Source organism: Lethenteron reissneri, chromosome 23 (genome assembly GCF_015708825.2).
Source record: "Lethenteron reissneri isolate LAM-NWPU_2019-01 chromosome 23, ASM1570882v1, whole genome shotgun sequence".
Taxonomy (NCBI): Eukaryota; Metazoa; Chordata; class Hyperoartia; order Petromyzontiformes; family Petromyzontidae; genus Lethenteron; species Lethenteron reissneri.
In genome coordinates, this window is record NC_083801.1 from 7036497 (window position 1) to 7059149 (window position 22653).

At 42.7% G+C, this 22653-nt stretch overlaps 1 protein-coding gene across 1 annotated transcript; it reads left to right on the top strand.

The window, feature by feature from the left end:
- Positions 1-19054: 19054 nt before the first annotated feature.
- LOC133345898 (phytanoyl-CoA dioxygenase, peroxisomal-like) lies at positions 19055-21819 on the top strand. Its single transcript, XM_061557002.1, is given in 5 exon segments — positions 19055-19148; positions 20278-20462; positions 20766-20915; positions 21644-21657; positions 21659-21819. Coding segments are annotated over 5 exon segments (564 nt in total). The 3' UTR covers positions 21780-21819.
- Positions 21820-22653: the final 834 nt, after the last annotated feature.

The window sequence follows — 22653 nt, forward strand, 5'->3', positions numbered from 1 at the left end:
GTAGCAATATTGATTGCACATATTGTAATACGTGAGACACAAATGCATTGCTGTAGGGTAACATCACTGTAGTGCATAGCCTACGTATATTCCGTGCCTCATCTGGGATGTCTTGTTTATTTTGGGGATGTGGATGGCCGAATGCCATTCCATAGCACAGGTGTTCGGCAACCAAAATAACGAGAAGAGACAATGTTTTTAGAATTCGGTCCAAAAAAAATTTCAAATGCACGTGGTGAAAACGAGACGGTGGTGGGTCTTTAATAAATAACGTGTCATAGGGCAGTCCTTAAAGAGACACCACACACGGCTCAGGAGCCGCAGGCTGCCGACCCCTGCCGTAGCAGATACCATCGACCAGCAGGGCAAGCGTAGTGACTGGCATGGTGAAGCATGGTCACACAATCACAGCCATTAATATGTTGAGTATGGAATTCAAAACATCTTAAAATACATTTTACATTTGTTTCCCACGCCGGAATATTTTTAGTTCGATTTATATTTGTCACAAAGCTTTAAATGTTGGTCCACAAACATCACTAATATGAATTATGTATATGGGGCCTCGTGCATCAGGATGCATGCTAATCCAGTCTCCATAGATATTTCCAAGTACTGTTAATGCAACAGATTTATTTTTATCTCCTATGAAATAGCTGGCTCCTCTGACACGTACTTTAATCTCAGAGGGTAGATGTGATTATGACAAAATGTTTAAGTCATTTCCCAGCAAAACCATTTAAATTGCCTGGACGTTCTTTCCCTATGCCAGCCACTCTTATTTTTTACCTTTTGACGTCCTCTGGTCTAACATTGTTTGAAACTAGGCTCGAACGAAAGCTGTCTCTGGTGTGGACCAATCAGTTTCAAAGACAATGCATATGCTATCAGAGTATGTTTTTTTTTGCAGTCTAACCACAAGTATTGTGGTTAATACAGGTAGGAACAACAGGTTCCACACTACCCACCAGGGATTATTTGTCTGTCTGTCGTGCATATTTGTCTGTCGTGCACGAATGCGCTGTCCAACCAAGTTCCTACCTGCCCACTCCGAAGGAACGTGTTGCACACATGATTCCTTGTAAAAGGTTTTAGTTTGGTGTTTTAACATCTTAACACCTGTTTTGTTGCCAGAACAAAGGGGAAAACCTATTCTCAAATAAATCTGAGTATAAACCAACATATCATTGCACTGGCCTGCACATGACTCTGGGAGCTAACACTCACTCTGGGAGCTAACAAAGCCAGTGGATTCCAACGTACATATTGCGTGCAAGTGGCTTCAAAGACGATACAAATAATCACGGCAATAAACATAACTCATCCCTCTGCAGTTAAACAACAATGCTGCCAAGCAAGCTGCAGAAACAGCACGTGGTTCGTGTGCATCAGGATGCATGTTAATCCAGTCTCCATAGATATTTCCAAGTACTGTTAATGCAACGGATTGTTTTTTTATCTCTTATGAAATAGCTGGCTCCTCTGACACGTGCTTTAATCTCAGAGGGTAGATGTGATTATGACAAAATATTTAAGTAATTTCCCAGCAAAACCATTTAAATTGCCTGGACGTTCTTTCCCTATGCCAGCCACTCTTATTTAGAAATACTGCGTGTGGTCATTTTAACCTTTTGACGTCCTCTGGTCTAACACTGTTTGAGACTAGGCTCGAACGAAAGCTGTCTCTGGTGTGGACCAATCAGTTTCAAAGACAATGCATATGCTATCAGAGTATTTTTTTGTTTGCAGTCTAACCACAAGTATTGTGGTTAATACAGGTAGGAAGAACAGGTTCCACACTGCCCACCAGGGATTGTTTGTCTGTCTGTCGTGCATATTTGTCTGACGTGCCCGAATGCGCTGTCCAACCAAGTTCCTACCTGCCCACTCCGAAGGAACGTGTTGCACACATGATTCCTTGTAAAAGGTTTTAGTTTGGTGTTTTAACATCTTAACACCTGTTTTGTTGCCAGAACAAAGGGGAAAACCTATTCTCAAATAAATCTGAGTATAAACAAACAGATCATTGCACTGGCCTGCACATGCCTCTGGGAGCTAACAATCACTCTGAGAGCTAACAAAGCCAGTGGATTCCATCGTACATATTGCGTGCAAGTGGCTTCAAAGACGATACAAATAATCACGGCAATAAACATAACTCATCTCCCTCTGCAGTTAAACAACAATGCTGCCAAGCAAGCTGCAGCAACAGCACGTGGTTCGTGTGCGAGTGTGCGAGCATCTGCTTTTCGTGACGCTTCCGGTGCGCTCATACTTTATTGTTAACTAGCTTTTTGGGTGTATATTGCAGTAAATCTGAAATATTCAATAGAAAAATTGTTCATTGTTCAGCTCATGATTATTAATGGGGGGGGGGGGGGTGCCCCATGTGGAGTGACGTCACCCGATACAGGTTGTTGGGGAGGGGTGCGGCATGTGGAGTGACGTCACCCCTCATGGTTGTTGGGGAGGGGTGCGGCATGTGGAGTTACGTCACCCGCTCATGATTATTGATGAGGGGAGGGGTGCGGCATGTGAAGTGCGCGACCTTGTGCGTTCGTGTACATTTCCACGTGGACATGAATATTAATGAAGGGGGGGGGGCCTCTTTTGCACTGACGTCACGTACAGATGTAGCACTGTGCTGCGTATATTTATTTTTTACCGTCACTTTTTGTAAAACACGTCATATTTGAAGCGACTTTGCGTAATAAATTATTTAATTCAGCTCGACCTTCCTCTGCGTTCGTGTAAAAATCCACCCACTCATGAATATTAATGAGGAGGTGTGGGCCTTATGTGGAGTGACGTCACGCGCGGGACGGACAGACATTTCTGGGTGATTATAGTAGGTAATAACAATGACGCATGCGTATCAAGGCCCAGCTTCAGCAACTCTCGGATTAGGTGGGGTGGGGGGGGCAGTAGAGTTTTTTTGTGTAGGGGACAGTGGCGGTACCGTAACAGTGACAGATCAAATTTTGACTTAAAACTTTCGTGACTGCAGGAATTCATAATCTTTGGTTGTTTCGGTAAAGTCATGTAGATAGATAGAAAAAAAAATAAAGTGAATTAAAGTGAATACAAATACGTGATATTTTTATTCACTTTTATTTATTTTTTTCTATCTATCTACATGACTTTACCGAAAGAACCAAATAATAAGTGACAGATCACTCAGGAGAGGGTGACGTCTCTGTAGAGCACAGCCTATGGATATTCCCTGTCACATCGAGAATATCTTGTTTGCTTTGGGGATGTGGATGGGTGAATGCCATTCCATAGCAGCTGCCATGGAACAGCAGAGACCAGCGTAGTGACGGGCATGGTGAAGTACAGTCACACACTCTCATCAATTAATATGTTGAGTATGGAATTCAGAACTTACAATACATTTTATATGTACAAAAATACAAACACGTTGTGTTTGTAACTTCATGTACAGTAGTACATCTGTGAAAAAATTACTTCATAGCTCATGAGATTTCTCCATGATAAATACATATTCTGGATCTGAAATACATATTTTAATTCTGACACTGAGATTGCATTAATTAATTGCATGTACATGCACAGCCCCGTTGTCAATCCGTTGCTTGTTAGAGATTATATTTTATTAAAAATGTATTGTAGATCTCAAGGTGTAAATACAGGCTGAGAAAATATTAACCCTTTCAGATTTTCTCATGGCACAATCATTTTAACAACCAATTGAGATTAACTGCAGAACGTAATAAAGTGGACTACAAAATGGGGCTCAAGATGAATACGATCGAAAAGAAAATTCACGTCCAACAACTTTGCAGAACAATTGGTTATTTATGTTGCAGGAAGACGACTACAGAATGCATGCAAGTCCGTAAACATTGGACATTTATATTCTTTGGTTCTTTCGGTAAAGTCACGTAGATGAAAAAAATGTAAATAACTCAATTAAATCACGACGTTTCGGAGGCAACACAAGCTTCCGTCATCAGGTGGAACAGTCACAGTAATTTTGCTGTGGCTGTCACGAAAACTTCAAATCTAGAATTGGGCATTTATTCAAGCATGGGGATCAACATGATGAAATAAGAGGCGGAGGAGAGCAAAATTGAGTTTCGTGGAAAAATTGAACTTCATAATGAAAAGTAGCAAGCCAACGTGCCTATAGAGCAACGATTTTGATTAGTCAATATTATACCATGCTATATGTATCAGAAACATGGACATTTACAGAGGAAAATGCAGCAAAAGCTTAAAAGTGTACACATTAGTACGAGAGGTGCACGCTTGGAATTATACTGAAGCGCAAGAAGAGAAACACATTGATTAAAGTTAAACTTAGACTCAAGAAGAGGAACACGTGGATTAGAGAGCGTAAGTGTGTTAAAGATATTGACTGTTGAGCAAAGCAAGTTTTGACAAGAAACGTCATTTTAAGTAATGATGGCCGGTGGTTGAGACTAACAACAATCGAGTAGCAGCTGAAAGAGAAATGGAGATATTGAATAATCTGGTATACAGGAGTTAGATGGATTGGTGCATGTTTACACCATGAGATATGGTGATGGCTATCCAGCAGAAGATAGACTGTGCTTTATGATGATTTGTGCTATAATGTTTCCAATCATTAAAAACAAAAAAATACCCTGCATTATTTTCCTTCATCGCATTTTATAATAAACCCGATTTTAACGTGCACTCTTCAAAAGCATCAATGTAATTGTGAGATCAAAAACTGATGGATTGACGCATGAATAAATCATGTTTCAATGCAAAACATGCGATGAATTGACGTATGAATTTGAAGGGTTGAAATTCTAAACAGACGGGCGTCTCAAATAACCTCTGCAAAATATTTTCATGCATGAACAAGCTGAGAGATTACAGCATAAATGGTGATCCATCTCAATTGTAATCGACAGGTTAGCGAAGGATAACACATTCAAACTGTGCTAAAAGGGAAAACATACGGCCACTCTTTACCAAAGACAGACAAGTGAAATTTCCTGTGGTTACCAGGAGCTGACAAGTACAGAAAACTGCATTATTTTTTGTTACTATATTTGTGCAAGAACACAAGTTGGTGTGTGAGATTTTGCAGTGGCATGGATACACCTATTGATTTCAGTGCGGTTTCAAGGCCTTTGCTTTTTATTATTTATATACTGTAATGGGTCACATATTTAAGCTTCGCATCCTTATATTTAAAATAAAAACCAACTATTATTTAATCATGCAATATATATTAAAAATGTAATTTCTACTTTCTGAAAAGATTGTGTTTTCTAATCGATCATCATCAGTCATGATCTATTCACTACTGCGATTGGCACAATATATCTCAATCCTGCCTATGAGCTGATATTGGTCGCCGCGGTGAGGAGATGTTATCTGCCTCGCCTGGTATGCAGGAGGTCGTTCGTGGATTCAATCCTGACCCTGATGCCTGAGTTGGCATGTTCTCCCTGTGGTACACATTTAGAAACATGCGTTTAGAATATTTGGCTGCTATACATTTCCACATGATAAGCCACTTAGTTGAGCTATCATCTGTGGCCAGGTCGCTTCTGAAAAAAGCGATCTAGTTCAGTGTGTTCTTACCTGGCAAAATAAAAAAAATCGTTTCAACAGTAGTTTCGTTTTATATAATTTAATCTGTAGGTCTGTTCTACCCCTTTGGCTGCGATTCCAATCACCACTCTCATTCATTGTCCATCGTCCCTTCTTTGATTACTTTTCTGATTTTTCAGAAAGCACATAAGAGTTAACATGCACCGATTGAGAACTGTTTTCTCTAAGCATTTTGATTCGTTGATTTTCATGATCAACTTCCATTTCCAGTGTGTGTTTCCCCACGTTGATTAGATGAATGCCAACATCGTTATTTGTATTGAGGAACGTGTTGTAATTGAGCTAATCAGTAAACACCAAAAAGCAGAATCCATCTATCTGAGAAGTGTGGTTCAGGAATCCAACATCACGGACAATCAAATCTGTATATGATGCGAAAACCCATCGTAACGTAAAAATAGTATAGTCTGGAAAGCCATGAGTAAAATAAAACATCATGGACACATACTGTATTTCCTTCACTGTTTGGCTTCAAGGAAATGCCAGTTGCAGTACATTTGGTAGTAAAATGTAACATATATATGCACAGCGCTGAGATAACTGTAATGCAATGAACTCTGAATATTGCATCGGACATTTTAAATGTCCAATTGGTGCATACTGTCAGCTGTAACATACAGATCAGGAATACTGACAAAGTAACATGGTATAACGATGAAAAGTGCACAGATGTGTGTAGAGATTTCGGCTTTAAATTGCGATGAGAGATAGAAAACGCAACACGGAGAGTCGAGGGACCAAACACAAATCACAGACATCACACTGACAATTAGGAACAATAAATGGGCTTGATCTTGACACATTGCTAGACAGGATGATAGCTGAGACTGGTAACGTAAAGGGAGCCAACGCGAATAGTGTGCCCAAGAGAACAACCTCTGCAGAGATGGAGCGATAAGATCAGTTAATTTGCATGAGGGAGATGTGTGTAGCACAGACATAGACCGTGAGGAATGGTTATGACATGGGGAGGCCTTCATCCAGCAGAGCAGTGGTTAGAAAATGGCTGATGATGTGTGAAACATTTTGAATTGAAACATTGATAAACCGATGCAATATGACAATGGCATCCATGTCTGTTGCCAGACACAATCATGATGCATAAAATGAATACACATGAAAGGAATATTGGAAATATTTTCAGAAAATATATCAGAAGCACAATCGCACTTACGAATTCTTAATGCAGGGTGAAGTGTTAATGTTTATTCCTACAATTACTATATTGTTTTGACATGCCATTGTTGCTTTTTATTGTTTTACTCGTACATTGTCCAGACGATGGGATTTCATTTCGATTTAAAGCTTTCGTGACTGCAGGGATTCATCTTCTTGGTTCTTTCGGTAAAGTCCCTTCTACGTGACTTTACCGAAAGAACCAAGAAGATGGATTTCAGTTTGTGAACAGTCCCACTTGCACTCGCGACATACATTAAAATAAAAATGTGCAAATAATTGTTTGACCACACCGCCCCCCTACAACGTCTAGTGGGGTGGACCAACGGTATGAGGAGAAGGCCTACCCGTTTGACACAATCTAGCCATAAAAACACAATTTTCTACATGTCTCGTTTCACAGTAATGAAGAAGCTGATAGTGATTGCTGCATAGTGCTCGGATGAAGGACTGTGGCCTAGAATAGAATTGAGGTTGGAAGGGTGAGCGGTACAAGGACATTACCAGAGCTGCTGTGGGGAATGGGAATGATAACCCAATGGACATTTTCCGTTGGGTTATCTAGGTCATGTAATACAAATCCTAAACATTTTTCCAAAAGCTTAGAACAATTTCCCCCCATAACTGAAGCTACGTTATCATATAAACCAATTACAAACACTTTCGAGCATATCACTGTTCTAGTATGCCTGAAAGCCTCTTAGGATGCATATATATTTTGTATATGTTTCTAGTAATCAACGAATGTGAATTGGTTAATATTTTCTCCATTAATGTTTACACTGTTTTTTCTCCAATCCAATTTTCAGAAAACATCTTCTCATGTGCCCGAACCCGCTTCTGATATATTATTTGGATTTTATCACTTTGTTCGTTAACCATACTGGGCAAGTATGGTAAAACAACCCCATATGACTGCAATGGCATGGACAGGGCCTCATCCAGCAGTGGGTTGACAAGGGGGTTGTAAATGTCCATGAACTTTATGAATGCAATCTCAGTGTAGCTGTTTCATCTTTGTAAATGTTAGTTTTATCGTCCGTGTGTTTTTATTGAGGCTTTTGTTTGTGGGAGCCTAGATGACTGCATCAATGCCCACTGTGTCAAATGCCTTCCAAAAGTCGTTCAATGTACATTCATATAAACCTGGTTTAATAAAACAAACGGAACTTCATTTATTGCTCAAATATACTGCTTCGTCATTAAATAATGTTTTACAAATGTGTACTGCAGTTTCATGCTCTAGAAACCTGCCCTTTTCCATATATTGCAGTTTGCTGAAGTCAGTGTAATGCTTTCAATTAAATTGAACGATTTGCAATAATACACTGAGTCATTTTCCTGATGCAACTTGCTGACTGATATTCAGAATATTTCAAATATTGTTATTACTATTACATTTCTTTATACAGTTCGTGTTTGTGTCTACTTAGTCTTCAACATAGGATTATGGTTTGACAAAAATACATGATAAATGCATAACACGCCCCTTCCCCCTGTCGTTAATTTCATAACAGGAACCTCTCTGCTGTATTGAATATGCATTTGTCTTGTCCAGAATCTGATTAAGTGTACGTATGTGGTCGATAGTATGAAAACAAAAATCCTAATTCCAGCCTCATAGTCAATATAAAACCAATGGAAATTAATTGTAGACAATGATTGAGGAATTTAATCAAAAAGGAGTCAACAAAGTTAGTGTCAAGAAAAATACGAGCAAAATAAAAGTCAAAAAGTAAATTGTTGGAGGGACAAAATTGTAAAACACATGAGAGAATTAATATTTTTTTATTTTACCAGGTAAGGTCGTCTGAGCTCTTCTTCACAAGCGACCTGGCCACAAATGATATCTCAACAAAGTGGCTTACCATGTGGACAGTTATAACAGCCAAATACGCTAAACGCATGTTTCTAAATGTGGACTGAAAAACCAGAGGACCCGGAGAAAAATGCACACCGCAATGGGGAGAACATGCAATCTCCAAATATGCAGGCGTCAGGGTCGGGATCGGAGCCACGCCCTCCTACAGTGAGGGAAAAAAGTATTTGATCCCCTGCTGATTTTGTACGTTTGCCCACTGACAAAGAAATGATCAGTCTATAATTTTAATGGTAGGTTTATTTGAACAGTGAGAGACAGAATAACAACAACAAAATCCAGAAAAACGCATGTCAAAAATGTTATAAATTGATTTGCATTTTAATGAGGGAAATAAGTATTTGACCCCCTCTCAATCAGAAAAATTTCTGGCTCCCAGGTATCTTTTATACAGGTAACGAGCTGAGATTAGGAGCACACTCTTAAAGGGATTGCTCCTAATCTCAGCTTGTTATCTGTATAAAAGACACCTGTTCACAGAAGCAATCAATCAGATTCCAAACTATCCACCATGGCCAAGACCAAAGAGCTCTCCAAGGATGTCAGGGACAATATTGTAGACCTACAGAAGGCTGGAATGGGCAACAAGACCATCGCCAAGCAGCTTGGTGAGAAGGTGACAACAGTTGGTGCGATTATTCGCAAATGGAATAAACACAAAAGAACTGTCAATCTCCCTCGGCTTGGGGCTCCATGCAAGATCTCACCTCGTTGAGTTGCAATGATCATGAGAACGGTGAAGAATCAGCCCAGAACTACACGGGAGGATCTTGTCAATGATCTCAAGGAAGCTGGGACCATAGTCACAAAGAAAACAGTTGGCAACACACTACACCGTGAAGGACTGAAATCCTGCAGCGCCCGCAAGATCCCCCTGCTCAAGCAAGCACATATACATGTCCGTCTGAAGTTTGCCAATGAACATCTGAATGATTCAGAGGACAACTGGGTGAAAGTGTTGTGGTCAGATGAGACCAAAATGGAGCTCTTTGGCATCAACTCAACTCGCCGTGTTTGGAGGAGGAGGAATGCTGCCTATGACCCCAAGAACACCATCCCCACCGTCAAACATGGAGGTGGAAACATTATGCTTTGGGGGTGTTTTTCTGCTAAGGGGACAGGACAACTTCGCCGCATCAAAGGGACGATGGACGGGGCCATCTACCGTCAAGTCTTGGGTGAGAACCTCCTTCCCTCAGCAAGGGCATTGAAAATGGGTCGTGGATGGATATTCCAGCATGACAATGACCCAAAACACACGGCCAAGGCAACAAAGGAGTGGCTCAATAAGAAACACATTAAGGTCCTGGAGTGGCCTAGCCAGTATCCAGACCTTAATCCCCTCCCTGCACGACGGACACAATTATCCCTTGTGGGCTGGTGTAACCAGGAGGTTCCTACCAGTATAAACTTGAAACTTACGGGCATGTCCGTATGTCAGCTGGCTATGGCAATCCTTTGTCAGCAGTTAAACGTCATAGACTAAAAAAAATCACGTAAATGCAGAAGACAGCGTCTGCATGCAAATTATATTTCTGAGAAAATTCTAAGTTTGTTAATCATATGCATTTTGATCCAATAACACGGAAGTTAATTGGTGTGAAAATGTCAACTTTAAGGAGAAATTAAAAAAATACCTCGCATAAATGTTAGGAGAAAATAATAATGCGACTTTAGTTCCTCATGCAAACGTTTTACTTGTCAATTTCATACTACATTTAGAGTACTGTATGTTTCTATCATAGGCAACGATTCAGGAAATTACCCTTATATTATTGGTTCTTTCGGTAAAGTCACGTAGATAGAAAACAAAAAATACAATAATAATTATAAATATAAATAAAAACATTTTAAATAATAAAAGCAAAAAACCACAAACAAAAAATGACTCTTCTACATAGCATACTTGCTATGAAAAATAAGAGGTGAAACGTGGCCTATTTATTTATTTGAACGCAATGTTATTGACGAATGTATGAAGCCTTTATACCTAGTTTTTGTCACGGTATTTTTAATGGATAAAACAGTGACTCAGATGGGATGTGCTCTGTATACTAGTTTGTGTAGGTCAACTCATTTAAATGGCTCTTTCTAGATGAATGTCATTAGCCATTCAACACTGCCAGACGTATTTTCAGTGCTTTGTTCAATTGTCCACGTTTTCAAATCATTCAAAGACACGAGGTCAATTCTGTTTGACTGCAGTAATAGCGAGCTCCTATTAAGGGCATCACAAAACTGTTGCAAAGTCACAAACTGTGAGTGAAGTGGGCACATTCCACACAGTGTCATGGAATTATCCTTATAAAAAAATGCGAAGGATTACATACTAATTATCTCAATCGTATGATGTACTTTCTAGCTAATCACAAAGATAATTATGAAAGTTATAATTTATTCATTAATGGTTGTTGAATCTATGTTATTTTGTCAAGGAAACTTGGCGCCACAGGTAGAAGTCTAACTTGACTTGAGAGTGCCTCCAATTAGCACGGTTAGCTACGTATGGTGCAAAAGAAGTTCAACATACATACAAAAAGGTTTGTAGGTTGGCTCATGATGCGCCGAAGGGTGCCCTACTCCAGAGCACTACATTATGCTGACAAGCCGTGGCCACACCAGACACGGAACTCGAGGCCAAATACACACTAAACTACTCTGACCTCGGAGAAAGGATGGGAAGTGAATTGCCCGAGAAAGGATGGCAGATTGATGAACCAGCTGTGGCCACACCTGGCACGGGACTCGAGGCCAAACACAAACCACCCTTACCTCCGAAAGAGGAGGATGGCGTGAAGGCCAATCTGTGGAGGTCTGTCATATGTGTAAGGCCTCCATTGTCTCACAAGAGAGAGAGAAATTGCTTCTAATAAGAAACACATTGTTAATTCTTACACACTGGCCCATTCATGCAATGAGTTTTATCAGTGGGCTACGGTACAGGAGAAGGGGAAGAAGAGAAGGAGAGATAGAGAGAGATGAGAAGAGGAGGGCCGGTGGGCCGGAGCCCAAAGGGACAGGGGCAGCCTTGATGTTCGTGTGGGCCGGGTAGCGTGCGCTCTCCCACCCCCCACCGGTGTTTGTGAGGCTGCTTGATCGAGAGAGAAGTCGTGCATTGCACGAGAACGGCTGAGACGCCGAGTAAAAGTCCTCAGAGGCGTCGTGGTGAAGCAGTTGAAGGTGCTGAAAGGTAATTTTAAGATTTGCAGTTGTTGAATCGTGTAGAGCCGAAACATATGGCAAGTCAGTATATGGAGACTTAAAGTGAGTTTTGCAGAAGTAATATTGGGGGGGGGGGGGGGAGGAAAAGATGCTACATTTGTGGCTACTGGAGGGGGAAATGCATTGAACTGAAAGTCACGTGCCGTGGATCACACGAGCTCAAGAAAAACGGTGAATGTAGAACCATCAAGCCCGTGAACAATGACCACGGTGAAGACACGACCGTACGTCGGACGTTGAATAAAGAAGGACATCATTCTACACGTCGTCAAGACACGACGACACCTGGCACTGAAGAAAGAAGAACATCATTGTTCTGCACATCGTCAAGAGTAATTGAATGACTGGCGCTCTGCTTTATAATAAATAAGATACTTGTTTGCATTAAAATATCTGTCTATGGTGTGTGATTGAACAGCGTATCAAAGCCATTCGTTAAATGCGAGATATCCACGAATCTGTACAATAAGCTTGGCTTCTGTCATTGCGTATAACGAATGAATCACAACCTAGACAAATCTAATATTAAAATAAATGACAGATACCTGCCAGAACTACAACAGTGTGTCATCTAAAGTGCGTTACTAAATATAAAACAATATTGTGCATACAATTTGACACAAATGTTCACACACAGCTCTGTCATTGTCGTCGTAGAAATGTGTTATCAGTACAGTTGCTGCCGTAATTTAAAATCGCACCATCCTAACCAGTTCTCGGTGACAACTTGTTAAAAGATGTTGCGCACCCACAAAGACACCACAAACAAACACAGTGAAAACTCTACACGCGATCTCATACCTCTTCCCCTCTCATCTCACTCGAACTCCCCTCCATGCACCACACACACCAGAAAGTAAACTTTTAGTAGATGGTCCCTGTCAATCTTCCCTGAGTGAGAGGTCGCTCATTCTCCTCTGCTGCTATCTTGGTCTGGAAATCCCTTCCTCACCACCCATCCATGCTGTTCGCATTTTTTTTTTACCACGGTATATGTCCATTATTTTCTACGTAATAAACATGCACACTGCTTCTGAACAGGGTTCGGAGAAGTGGTGACGTTTATACACAATGATAATAATAGTGGTACTGTATTGTACATGCAGTTTGGATGCTGTTCTTCTCGTTGGTCTACCAGTGTTCTACGATGGTTAGGGCGAGGGGTCACGTTTTGTTTGATGACCAATATTAGCAAATACGCATTCATAATTTAAAGTTCGTAGAAGTGTATAATTATTTGGTGATGTTGCGTTGGCAGTGGTGCACAAGGACACATGATCCATGAAAAAAAAACACCTCGACACAACCGTCAATAATAACACTGCCTTCAAAGAAAATTTTAAAAATAGCCGGTTTCGGCAGGACCTCCACAGAGGGTGCTCAAGAAAATCCCTCTTGGGTTTATTTTTGTTCAACTCTTCCACGTTGGCCAAACGTGTTGAAAGAGGTGGGAATTACCCACACTTTACCCCACCGCCAAAATATTTTTTTTACGTGCTACCAAGAAGGACCATGACCCGAAACGTCGCCTATGACACATTATACAGGACAGTAGATCTCCCACGGGCCTGCGTTATTGGCAACATAAAGCAGTGCAGCAGCATCCATTTAGCGCTGTACTGTGTCTCTATGCTCCCACGTCTACGCTCTCGGATACGGCTAAAGTCTTGCTCCCTTGGGGTGGTACAAATTCCTGCTCGCCCCCCCCCACCACACTGCAGGAGTTTAGCATTTAATGTCCGACAAAAAAATGATCACTGGCTTCGATTTTCCGCGAAGATCCCTGAGCCACAGCGCCTTAGACCACATCCGCACAAACCGTGGCAGGCAGGCAGACGTGGTTACTCGATGCACAAATGTAAGATAAAAAAACTCTCCGGCAGCGTTCGACCGTGGTCACCCAAAATTGGGCCGCTTCAATGCCCGGAATCACGACTGCGGAGAGGAGGCCATCATCTGAACGATGCACTCGCGCTACTTCTGAACGCAATTGCCCGGCTCAACCTGTGACATGATGGATGATGACATGTTGCACATCAACCCGTGCAAATTCCAATCATTGTTTGTGAAGTCAAACCGTTGCCTTGGGTGGCCGCGCCCTGCTCCGGCCGGCGATGGAATATCCAACCCTTGTATTTTTAAAATAGAGGAGGGGGGGTCGTATTTGACTCATCTTTGTTACGAATCGAGCTTGGGACGAGCCACCTGGTGGACGATGGCGCAACTTGCGACTTCGACTGTTCCTGGGTCATCTCCGAGCCGTATCGACACCGGCACGTGCTCGTCGACAACGAGAGTGCTCGCTCCGTTGGTTTTGGGGCCGTACATAAATGACGTCACGCACCTGGGGGGGGGGGTCAGACATTTGTGACGATGTGTGACGAGGGGGGCGGGGGGTTGAGAAATGTGACGTCACATCAAAATGCGCAACTTTAAATAAATATAGACAACACGTTCTACTTAATTAAATCGACTTTTTAATAAATGTTTTCTCCTACAAAATCAGAATGCAGCGCCACATTAAATACGCACTACAATGACAATAGTTTAAAGCGATTTGAAGCATGTTTTTTTGGGGGGGGGGGGAGGGCAGAGCTTTGTGACGTCATATTTGAGGGGGGGGTCTGACTTTTGTGACGCCGTGTGACGGGGGGAGGGGGTGTCAAAAATCGTCCAAAATCGCGTGACGTCATTTATGGACGGCCCCTTTCTCGACCGGCGTTGTGCGTGAGAAACGGGAACCAGTCGCAGGCGCGGTCAACGTTGGCTCTGACTGCCCCATCGACCCCTCTCCATTCTTTGATATTCTGGTCCCCACGGCGCCTGGGCCCCATATCTCAGTGTAGTTGCACCGCCTGCACACTCGGTATTCCACGCCGCCGTCTTGCGCCTCGGTGTGTGGTGTCTACAATTGCGGCGCCTCTTTCATACTCTTAGTTCTTTCGGTAAAGTCACGTAGGTAAAAAATGAAATAAAAATTAATTAAAATAAAACAATAAAAAAAATCGCCTCTTTCACTTTGGGAGGGAAGTCCGTTGTCCGACAGCTCGAGTGCCAACCCACCCAGCCCACAGCGACCGCTGTCGCGCTCGTGTTACTCTCGTTAGTTTGCTGATCCGACACATTTGGCAGCGTTCGTGGAGTCATTCGCGACAGCAGCAGGCAAGCACGCATCTCTCGGTTGCTCGTGTAAAGGCACCGGGCCAACATGCCCGACCAGTCGCGTGTGGTTTTTAAATCCTTTATATTAAGTTCACTTGCTTGCTTGCTTGCGCGCTTACGACCGTGCAAATCTTTCGGTCGTTTTTTAACCCACTTCCCGTGATCCAATCGAGCTGACATTTTGCACACAGACTCGTTGTGCGTGACAATTTATTTTCGTGAATTTTTTTTTCCATTACTTTACACTTTTTAGGAATTTTTTTATATTTAATTACCAATTGCTTAATGGCGGCAGGCAATCATCTGACCCATAGGTGGCAGCCATCTCAAGCCAGAGGACGAGAGGACTCGCCACGCATATAAAGGATTTACAGTGAAAAACTTTGTTTTTACGGGTTAATTACGGGTTAATTTTTTTCCCTCCTGGCTGTCGCCCAAAACTCGTTCCACAGGTTAACCCCGCTAGCGACAACGACTACAGCCAAGAAGGCAATGGGGGTGCGAGCGGGAAGATGGAGCGATGGTGGCATGAGATGATAGTGTGCAGGAGCTCTGGTGGATTGTTACTTCGCGCTCTCACACCTTGAGCAGTGGATTGGCCGGGTAAAGGCGCACCCTTGCAATTGCTTATTCGTGCCACTGCCAACGAAAGGCCTCCCGTCAGAGGAAGTTCTAGAGACGTCCCCAAGAGCATATTTGGTCTACGCTTCCATGATGGCCAGAGGTGCTGGAAGAGGTGTGGACAGTGCCGGATTATCCTCGCAGCAAAAGTAGCTACGTATGCTATGGACCCCGCACTTTCAAGGGCCCCGCGCTAAATGCTTTCAAGCTATTAATTCCGGTTCGGTGATTCTGCACTTGCTCTATTACTATAGTACTATACTGCCTTTAACTTTTATGAACGACTGGGTGTTTAAGGTTAGCGATTTGTCGTATTATCTGGTTGTATAGCAAATGAAAAAATACAATTTAATATGCAAGTTCAAATGTGTGTTTTAATATTAATTTTGAAATTTAGGGCCGCTTTAAAACATATGCTACAGGCCCCGCACTAGCTTAATCCGGTACTGAGTGTGGAGTACCCACACTTTATGCCACCACATGCGACCTGCTGGTTGACTTCTGTTTGGATAGACGGAGGTGGAGTGGAATTTGAAAAACGTGTCCATTGTGATAAGGGATAGCGAATAAAACCGGCTACGCGTAGGTTTCAAGCACAGTGTATGAAGCATTATATTAACATGCCAGCATCCATTATTCAGAGTACTTTACTCGATTTAAAACTTGAGTTGGCTAGTTGTGTTGCCTGTCAGTCAGTCACATTTGCGCAAATTCATTTTGATGGTGACCTAAGAATAGGATGACCACGATGCATTTCTACAGAAAATGATGATGGTTTTTACGTAATGCACAAATGACGAGTGGTTTTCTCGTGCACTTTTTGTGCATTCGAAACGTATCTCTATTGCACTCTCGCACAAGTGAGCGGTTAAAAAAAAATCGTACAACGGTAATGAGGCTGGGAGCAATGAAGTGGTTGAGGCACTGTATTGTATGCCCAGCTACCTCAATTCAATTATTGGCAGCCGTTACATCAGTGGCGTGTGCTATATGAACCCATCCTGGACATGTCCCCTTCACTGAGCTGCCCTGACCAGCATTATGAAGTATGGTCAAACAACTCCCATGGCCGATGCAGGATAGGAAGACGTTCATCAGTGAATTGACAAGAGAACTGGAAATTGCTCCGTATGCTGGTATTGTGTGCAAACAGTTGATGTTATCTATACTGTGGAAAAAAAGCTGTCTTGGGAACTACTGCTCCCAAAACCTAAACCCCAATTCCCAGCCCCTGGTAAACCATACCATGAATTTGGGCTCGTTAAGACCCTCATACCACCCTTTATACCATCTCTCAGTTAAGGTTTTAATGCAGTAATTACAAAACACAAATTCCCCAAAATGTAATTTGTTGTTGGACCAACATTCGTGCCCATGTATTGTTCACAATTGTTTATGTTTAACATTCATTGCATTCGTTTCCCTTAACGTCGGCATCAGAGCCGAAATCATGTTGCTTAAGGCACATCCCAGCATGGCCTCTCATCTAAGTGCAGGTTATTATCTCACACATACATGGATGGATGATTATCAATGTATATGTCTGCATTAGTTATCCAGGTAATAGCATCGGTTAATGGGCAGTTTTCCTCAATGCTTCAGAGTTCACAACAGCTTACGACTATGTGGTCGGTGGTCTGGGGATATTCTTTCCACAACTGCACACTGAGCTGTCTTTGTATTTCCGTTTGTGAAAGTCGCGAGCGGATCTGTCGTGAGATGTGCAGATGTGATTTAACGTGAACCATTGTTTTAGAGGTACAGTATATTAAATCCCAGAGGTACATTACAAAATCCGCAATCGGGCGCTTGTTTTGGATATTGGTGTTCATCCAAATCTGTTGCTGTATAGATTTGGATTGACTTGTGTGATCAAACACTTAAGATACGTGAAAAACCTCCCTGTCGTAAGTGAAACGTGGGGTGCGATTCGCGGGGTTTGTGCTGGGCCATTTGAGGTTGGATGGGCGTCCCATCTTGGAAGGACTAATGGAAAAACACATGGATGAATGATCCACCTGGCTAAAATGGGGGCCACCACCATTAATTTAATTCTTTATTTTAAAGAGGTGATTCTTATTTCTAGGTACACGCTGGACAATGGGATTCTGACACCAGAGCAATGGTTTTATTGTCATCAAGGGTCTGGTGGCAGATGAATATCTGGAGCGATATAGGTTGTTACAATTGAGTAAAAGAATACTTCTAAAACATACCACTAACTGGACATGTATAATGCCACAAATGTATTCTATTGTATAAAATAAACACGAAATAGAAGGCATCAATTAAAATCGATTCATATGCTCAACACATTCCTGTGGAGGGAGCTGGTAGGAACGTTGGGTTGCTCGGTCAATGGCCAGGGTCAATGGCAGCGTGGTGTATTCCGCAAATGTGCGGGACCGTGAGGGTGGGCACAAGCCGGCGTGAGTAGGTTAAACGTTGAGTTTTATAAGGGCACCACGGGGTGACCAGCCCCTCCCCACCCAGCCCCACCCCTCCCACCCCCCACCCAGCCCCACCCTCCCCACCCAGCCCCTCCCCACCCTCGCCTCCCTACCCAGCCCCTCCCCACCCAGCCCCACCCAGCCCCTCCCCACCCTCCTCTCTCCACTCAGCCCCACCCCTCCCATTTTTGGATGCACGACGGAAGGACGGACACAATAATCCCCTGTGGGCTGGTGGAACCAGGTGGTTCCTACCAGTAAAAAGCATCGTGTGTCCCTTATTTGGGGGGTGGCCAAAGTGGCTTTGAGGTCAGAGCCACTTAGCCGCCGTCACTAAAATCCAGGCAGCTGCCTGTGATGTAGACGAGTCGGCACGTGTAGCAATGGTCTAAACAAAACCCATTCAACTTCGTATTTCACTTCATTTTGACAAAATTGCGTGAGTTTCGGTCCTCTGTTGTGGGGTTGGTGGGAATGTGCTGCCCCCTAGTGTGGATCAGAGGATAACTTGAAGGGATCTCAAAAGTCGTTATGTGAATGTCTTGCTTCTGTTATCTAACACTGGTTGGTTACACTGCCATGCAAGAGTTATGAATGCATCCTTTGCTGCGGCGACGTAACACCAATCGCGCAATTGAAATGAAATGCGGAGAAAACACTAAAACATTTTAAGACGGAAAACGTTGCCTTGATTATGTCTATATTTGAAGCTGAGGGCAATTTGCCCGTTGATTGCATTTGCATTCATCATGTCCAAGTAGTGCATTTGAATCGCACGTTAAACATTTAAATTAATGAAAAGCAGATGCTCCTCATGCGAGGCAAAACATTGCATTGTAACTCGAGAGAGAGAACGGCTCGTTGTGGTTTCATTCTGCCAACCCCTGGCACACAAAATCCCTGTGGTGCCATTGCCCCACTCCTTCCCATGTTGCCTCTGCAGATCCTGCAGTACGTGGAGTGCTTCGCGGGCCCGGACATCACGGCTATTCACAGCATGCTCATCAACAAGCCGCCCGACACTGGGTAGCTTTACCCCTCGTCTTTAATCCCCTCTCTAAACATTGAAAAATAATGTTTTGTTGGTGCTCGTCTACATCCACTAAATGAAGTTACAATTTGATAATTGTTTTTTACCCTTTTATCTGGCAACGAAACTGACACCTTTTTTTACAAGGAGTCATGTTTGCATTGATATACACCAATGGATTCTGTTTCCCTGTTCTCTGCAGACAAGGTAGCACCAATTCAGCATGTTTACTGCATGGTGGCCAATCATCCAAGCAACTATCCAGGATCGATAACTGCTTGGCTTCCGAAATGACAATAACGGGATAAATTGGTAAATTGGCGTTGTAGAAATGTTTGGGCGATTTGATTAATGGGTGATTGTCAGATAATTGTTACACACCTAATAATGAATGTAGGTTTCAGACGCTAAATTGGGTTGTTTGGCCAATTGCACTCATTAGAGAACCTTTAGAAAACCGAGCACAAATGTGGTGCAGCAGAAGCCGAGTATAAGCACACCCCTTGTAAGCAAGTGCTGGCGAGATATCCGTGGTATCCTATATCAGCGCCACGGTGGCGAGACGTTAACTACCTCGCCTGGTATGCAGGTCGTGGATTCGATCCTGACCCTGACGCCTGTACATTTGGAGTTTGACTGTACACCCTGTTGTCGCGTGGATTTTACTGCAGGTCCCCCGGTTTTTTCCTCCACATTGAGAAACATGCGTTTAGAGTATTTGCCTGCTATACATTTCGACATAAGCCACTTCCTTGAGCTATCATTTGTGACCAGATCGCTTTTGAAACAATTGAGTACTCAAATTGTAAATGTTGTGCATCCACTCTTCAACACACCAGTGCGCTAAAGTAGTGAAATGTTTCTCTTGTCAACGTGACACATTTTTTTACTGATTGGCCGTGTCGGGTGGTGGAGGGTTGCGACGCATTTATAGATAATGCAATCTAACCCAAAAACCTTTATTATGAATAATACCGGTCGCGAAAGCCTACTACGTGTTAAATCTGGTATTGTATCAGAACCGTGCTTAAACAAGTTTGCTTACACCCATCCAGCTTACACCAGATAGATACACACCGCCTCGTGTCCTCCACTATGAGGTCGGTCTCTCCGTGTCTCTGCAGGCCTGATGACCTCGCGCCATCCGCTGCACCAGGCTCTGCACTTATTCCCTTTCGAGCCTGCGGACCGCATCGTGTGCGCCTGGACCGCCATGCAGCACATCGACCTAGAGAACGACACCCTGGTGGTCCTCCCCGGCACGCACAAGGGAGACCTCAAGCCTCACGCGTACCCAGAGTGGGAGGTGGGAGAGGTTGCCGCGTCCGTCCGCTGTTGGGAGCAATTTTATTTCCCCAGAAAACAAACAGTTGACACCGTTTTATTATCCATTGATAACAATTCAATGTCATCAGCCACGATGTCAGCTGCTGTATGAAGGCATCCCCGACTCGTTGCTGTCTCTCACGGTCATCGGCTGCTGTACACGAGCTTGACTTCCATTGCTCTATCTCTGCGGTGAAAGAGGTCACAAATAGACGATCTCTCCAAGGTGAGGGGCAAATCCGAGTTAACACAAACCAGGCAATGTCCGTGCGTCCGTGTGCAGGGAGGTGTGAACAAGCTGTATCATGCGGTGCGTGACTTTGATCCAGCGACCCCACGCTTTCACCTGACGATGGAAAAGGGCGACACCGTGTGCTTTCACCCTTTGCTTATCCATGGCTCCGGAATTAATCGCACCGACGGTTTCCGCAAGGTGCGTCCGCCTTTGCTGATGGGTGTGTGCGTACGTGATGATCGACTGCCGATAGATTGTCAGCTTTCCACAGCTGTAATACGAGCAATAAATTTTCGTTTCACAGCCCTGTGTTAATCCACGTAAATTAATGTTTGTGAGAATCGCAATAATTTCCACTGGGTAGGGGTAATGCCAAAGCAAATACTTAGGTGCCATGAGGAGTCAATTTTTTTTTAGCGAGTTCACTTTTTTTTACAAACCACATTTATCAAATTATTGGTTCTTTCGGTAAAGTCACGTAGAAGGGAAATAATAAAAATAAAACAATAAATTCTCACGACGTTTCGATTGCAACACAAGCAATTATCATCAGGTGTGAAACCCACAGCAAGAACATTTGATTGCTTGTGTTGCAATCGAAACGTCGTGAGAATTTTATTGTTTTATTTTTATTATTTCCCTTCTACGTAACTTTACCGAAACATCCAAGAATATGAATCCCCGCAGTCACAAAATCTTTAAATCGAAACCACATTTATCAAATCAAGAGAACACAATATAGAAGGAAGAGACCGGCACATAGTGCCCTCCTCAAAAGTCTGCAACATGTTAGTGGCCATTGAGAAATATATTGCCATAGGTAACTTCATTGGACGGCGACATAAACTATCAAAAACGTTTCTCAGAGATCTGATTTATAATTTCCCTGCATTAACATTTGTTCATGGCTTCGTGTCTGCCTTCAGGCCATCTCCTGTCACTGTGAGCGGCCAATGTCATTACGTTGATGTGAAGGGCACAAGTCGGGAGAACACCGAGGAGGAGATCATTGGCTCGTATCGCCATAACTTTGACAAAGATGCTAAGCCCTCACTCTTGTAAGTTTCCATTTATACTTGGATTTTTCTGTATTGCTGATGCTTCTTCCTGATGAAAAATATGGATTTATAGAGCATCTAAATGCAAAAGTATCTCAAGATGCTGCACAGAAACAGTTGGCATATATGTTTGAATAGGCAGTGAGATATAGGCGAAAAAAAGGCTTTGAACATGGAATTGAATAGTAGCAGGGAGTTGACAGTATGGATGGCGAGGGGAAGGCAGTTTGAGACTGTGGCTCAGCAGGTGATGTTATCTCCCTTTCCAGGTATGCTTGTGGGGGATACCTGTTTGTATATTTGTCGTCGGATGGATTTTTATCCGGGTCCTCCGGTTTTCCCCTCCATATTTAGAAACATGCATTTAAATTTAGATTATTTGGCTGCTATAAATGTCCACGTGATAAGCCACTTTGTTGAGCTATCATATGTGGCCAAGTAGCTACTGAAAAATTATCTAAAAGCTCAGTGGGCTTTACCTGGTAAAATAAAAAGTTTAGTTTAACTTTTTTTGTGATCTGCTTACCTTTCCTATACTTTTCACTCCTATCGTGTTTTTGTATTGATTGTTGTAACTTTCTGACCTGCCCCGACTGGACATCTGTGAAAAAGAGGTTTATAGATTATTGGATTCCTCCAGTATAAAGATTCTGATTCTGATATGACCTTTATAAGCCAGGTATGATCCCAGAGATCAGGTGTTTTATTTTAAAAGAGAAACCTGGGTGAATATCGGCCACCACAATCTGTTGTGAACTCTTTAAGGGGTAGTAAAAAGGTCAAAACGAATCCATAGTTCATATTACGATGCATAAGATGTTTAGAGATTATGTTAATTTAAATTGTTATTGTGCATGCTCATCAAGTTTTGATGCACA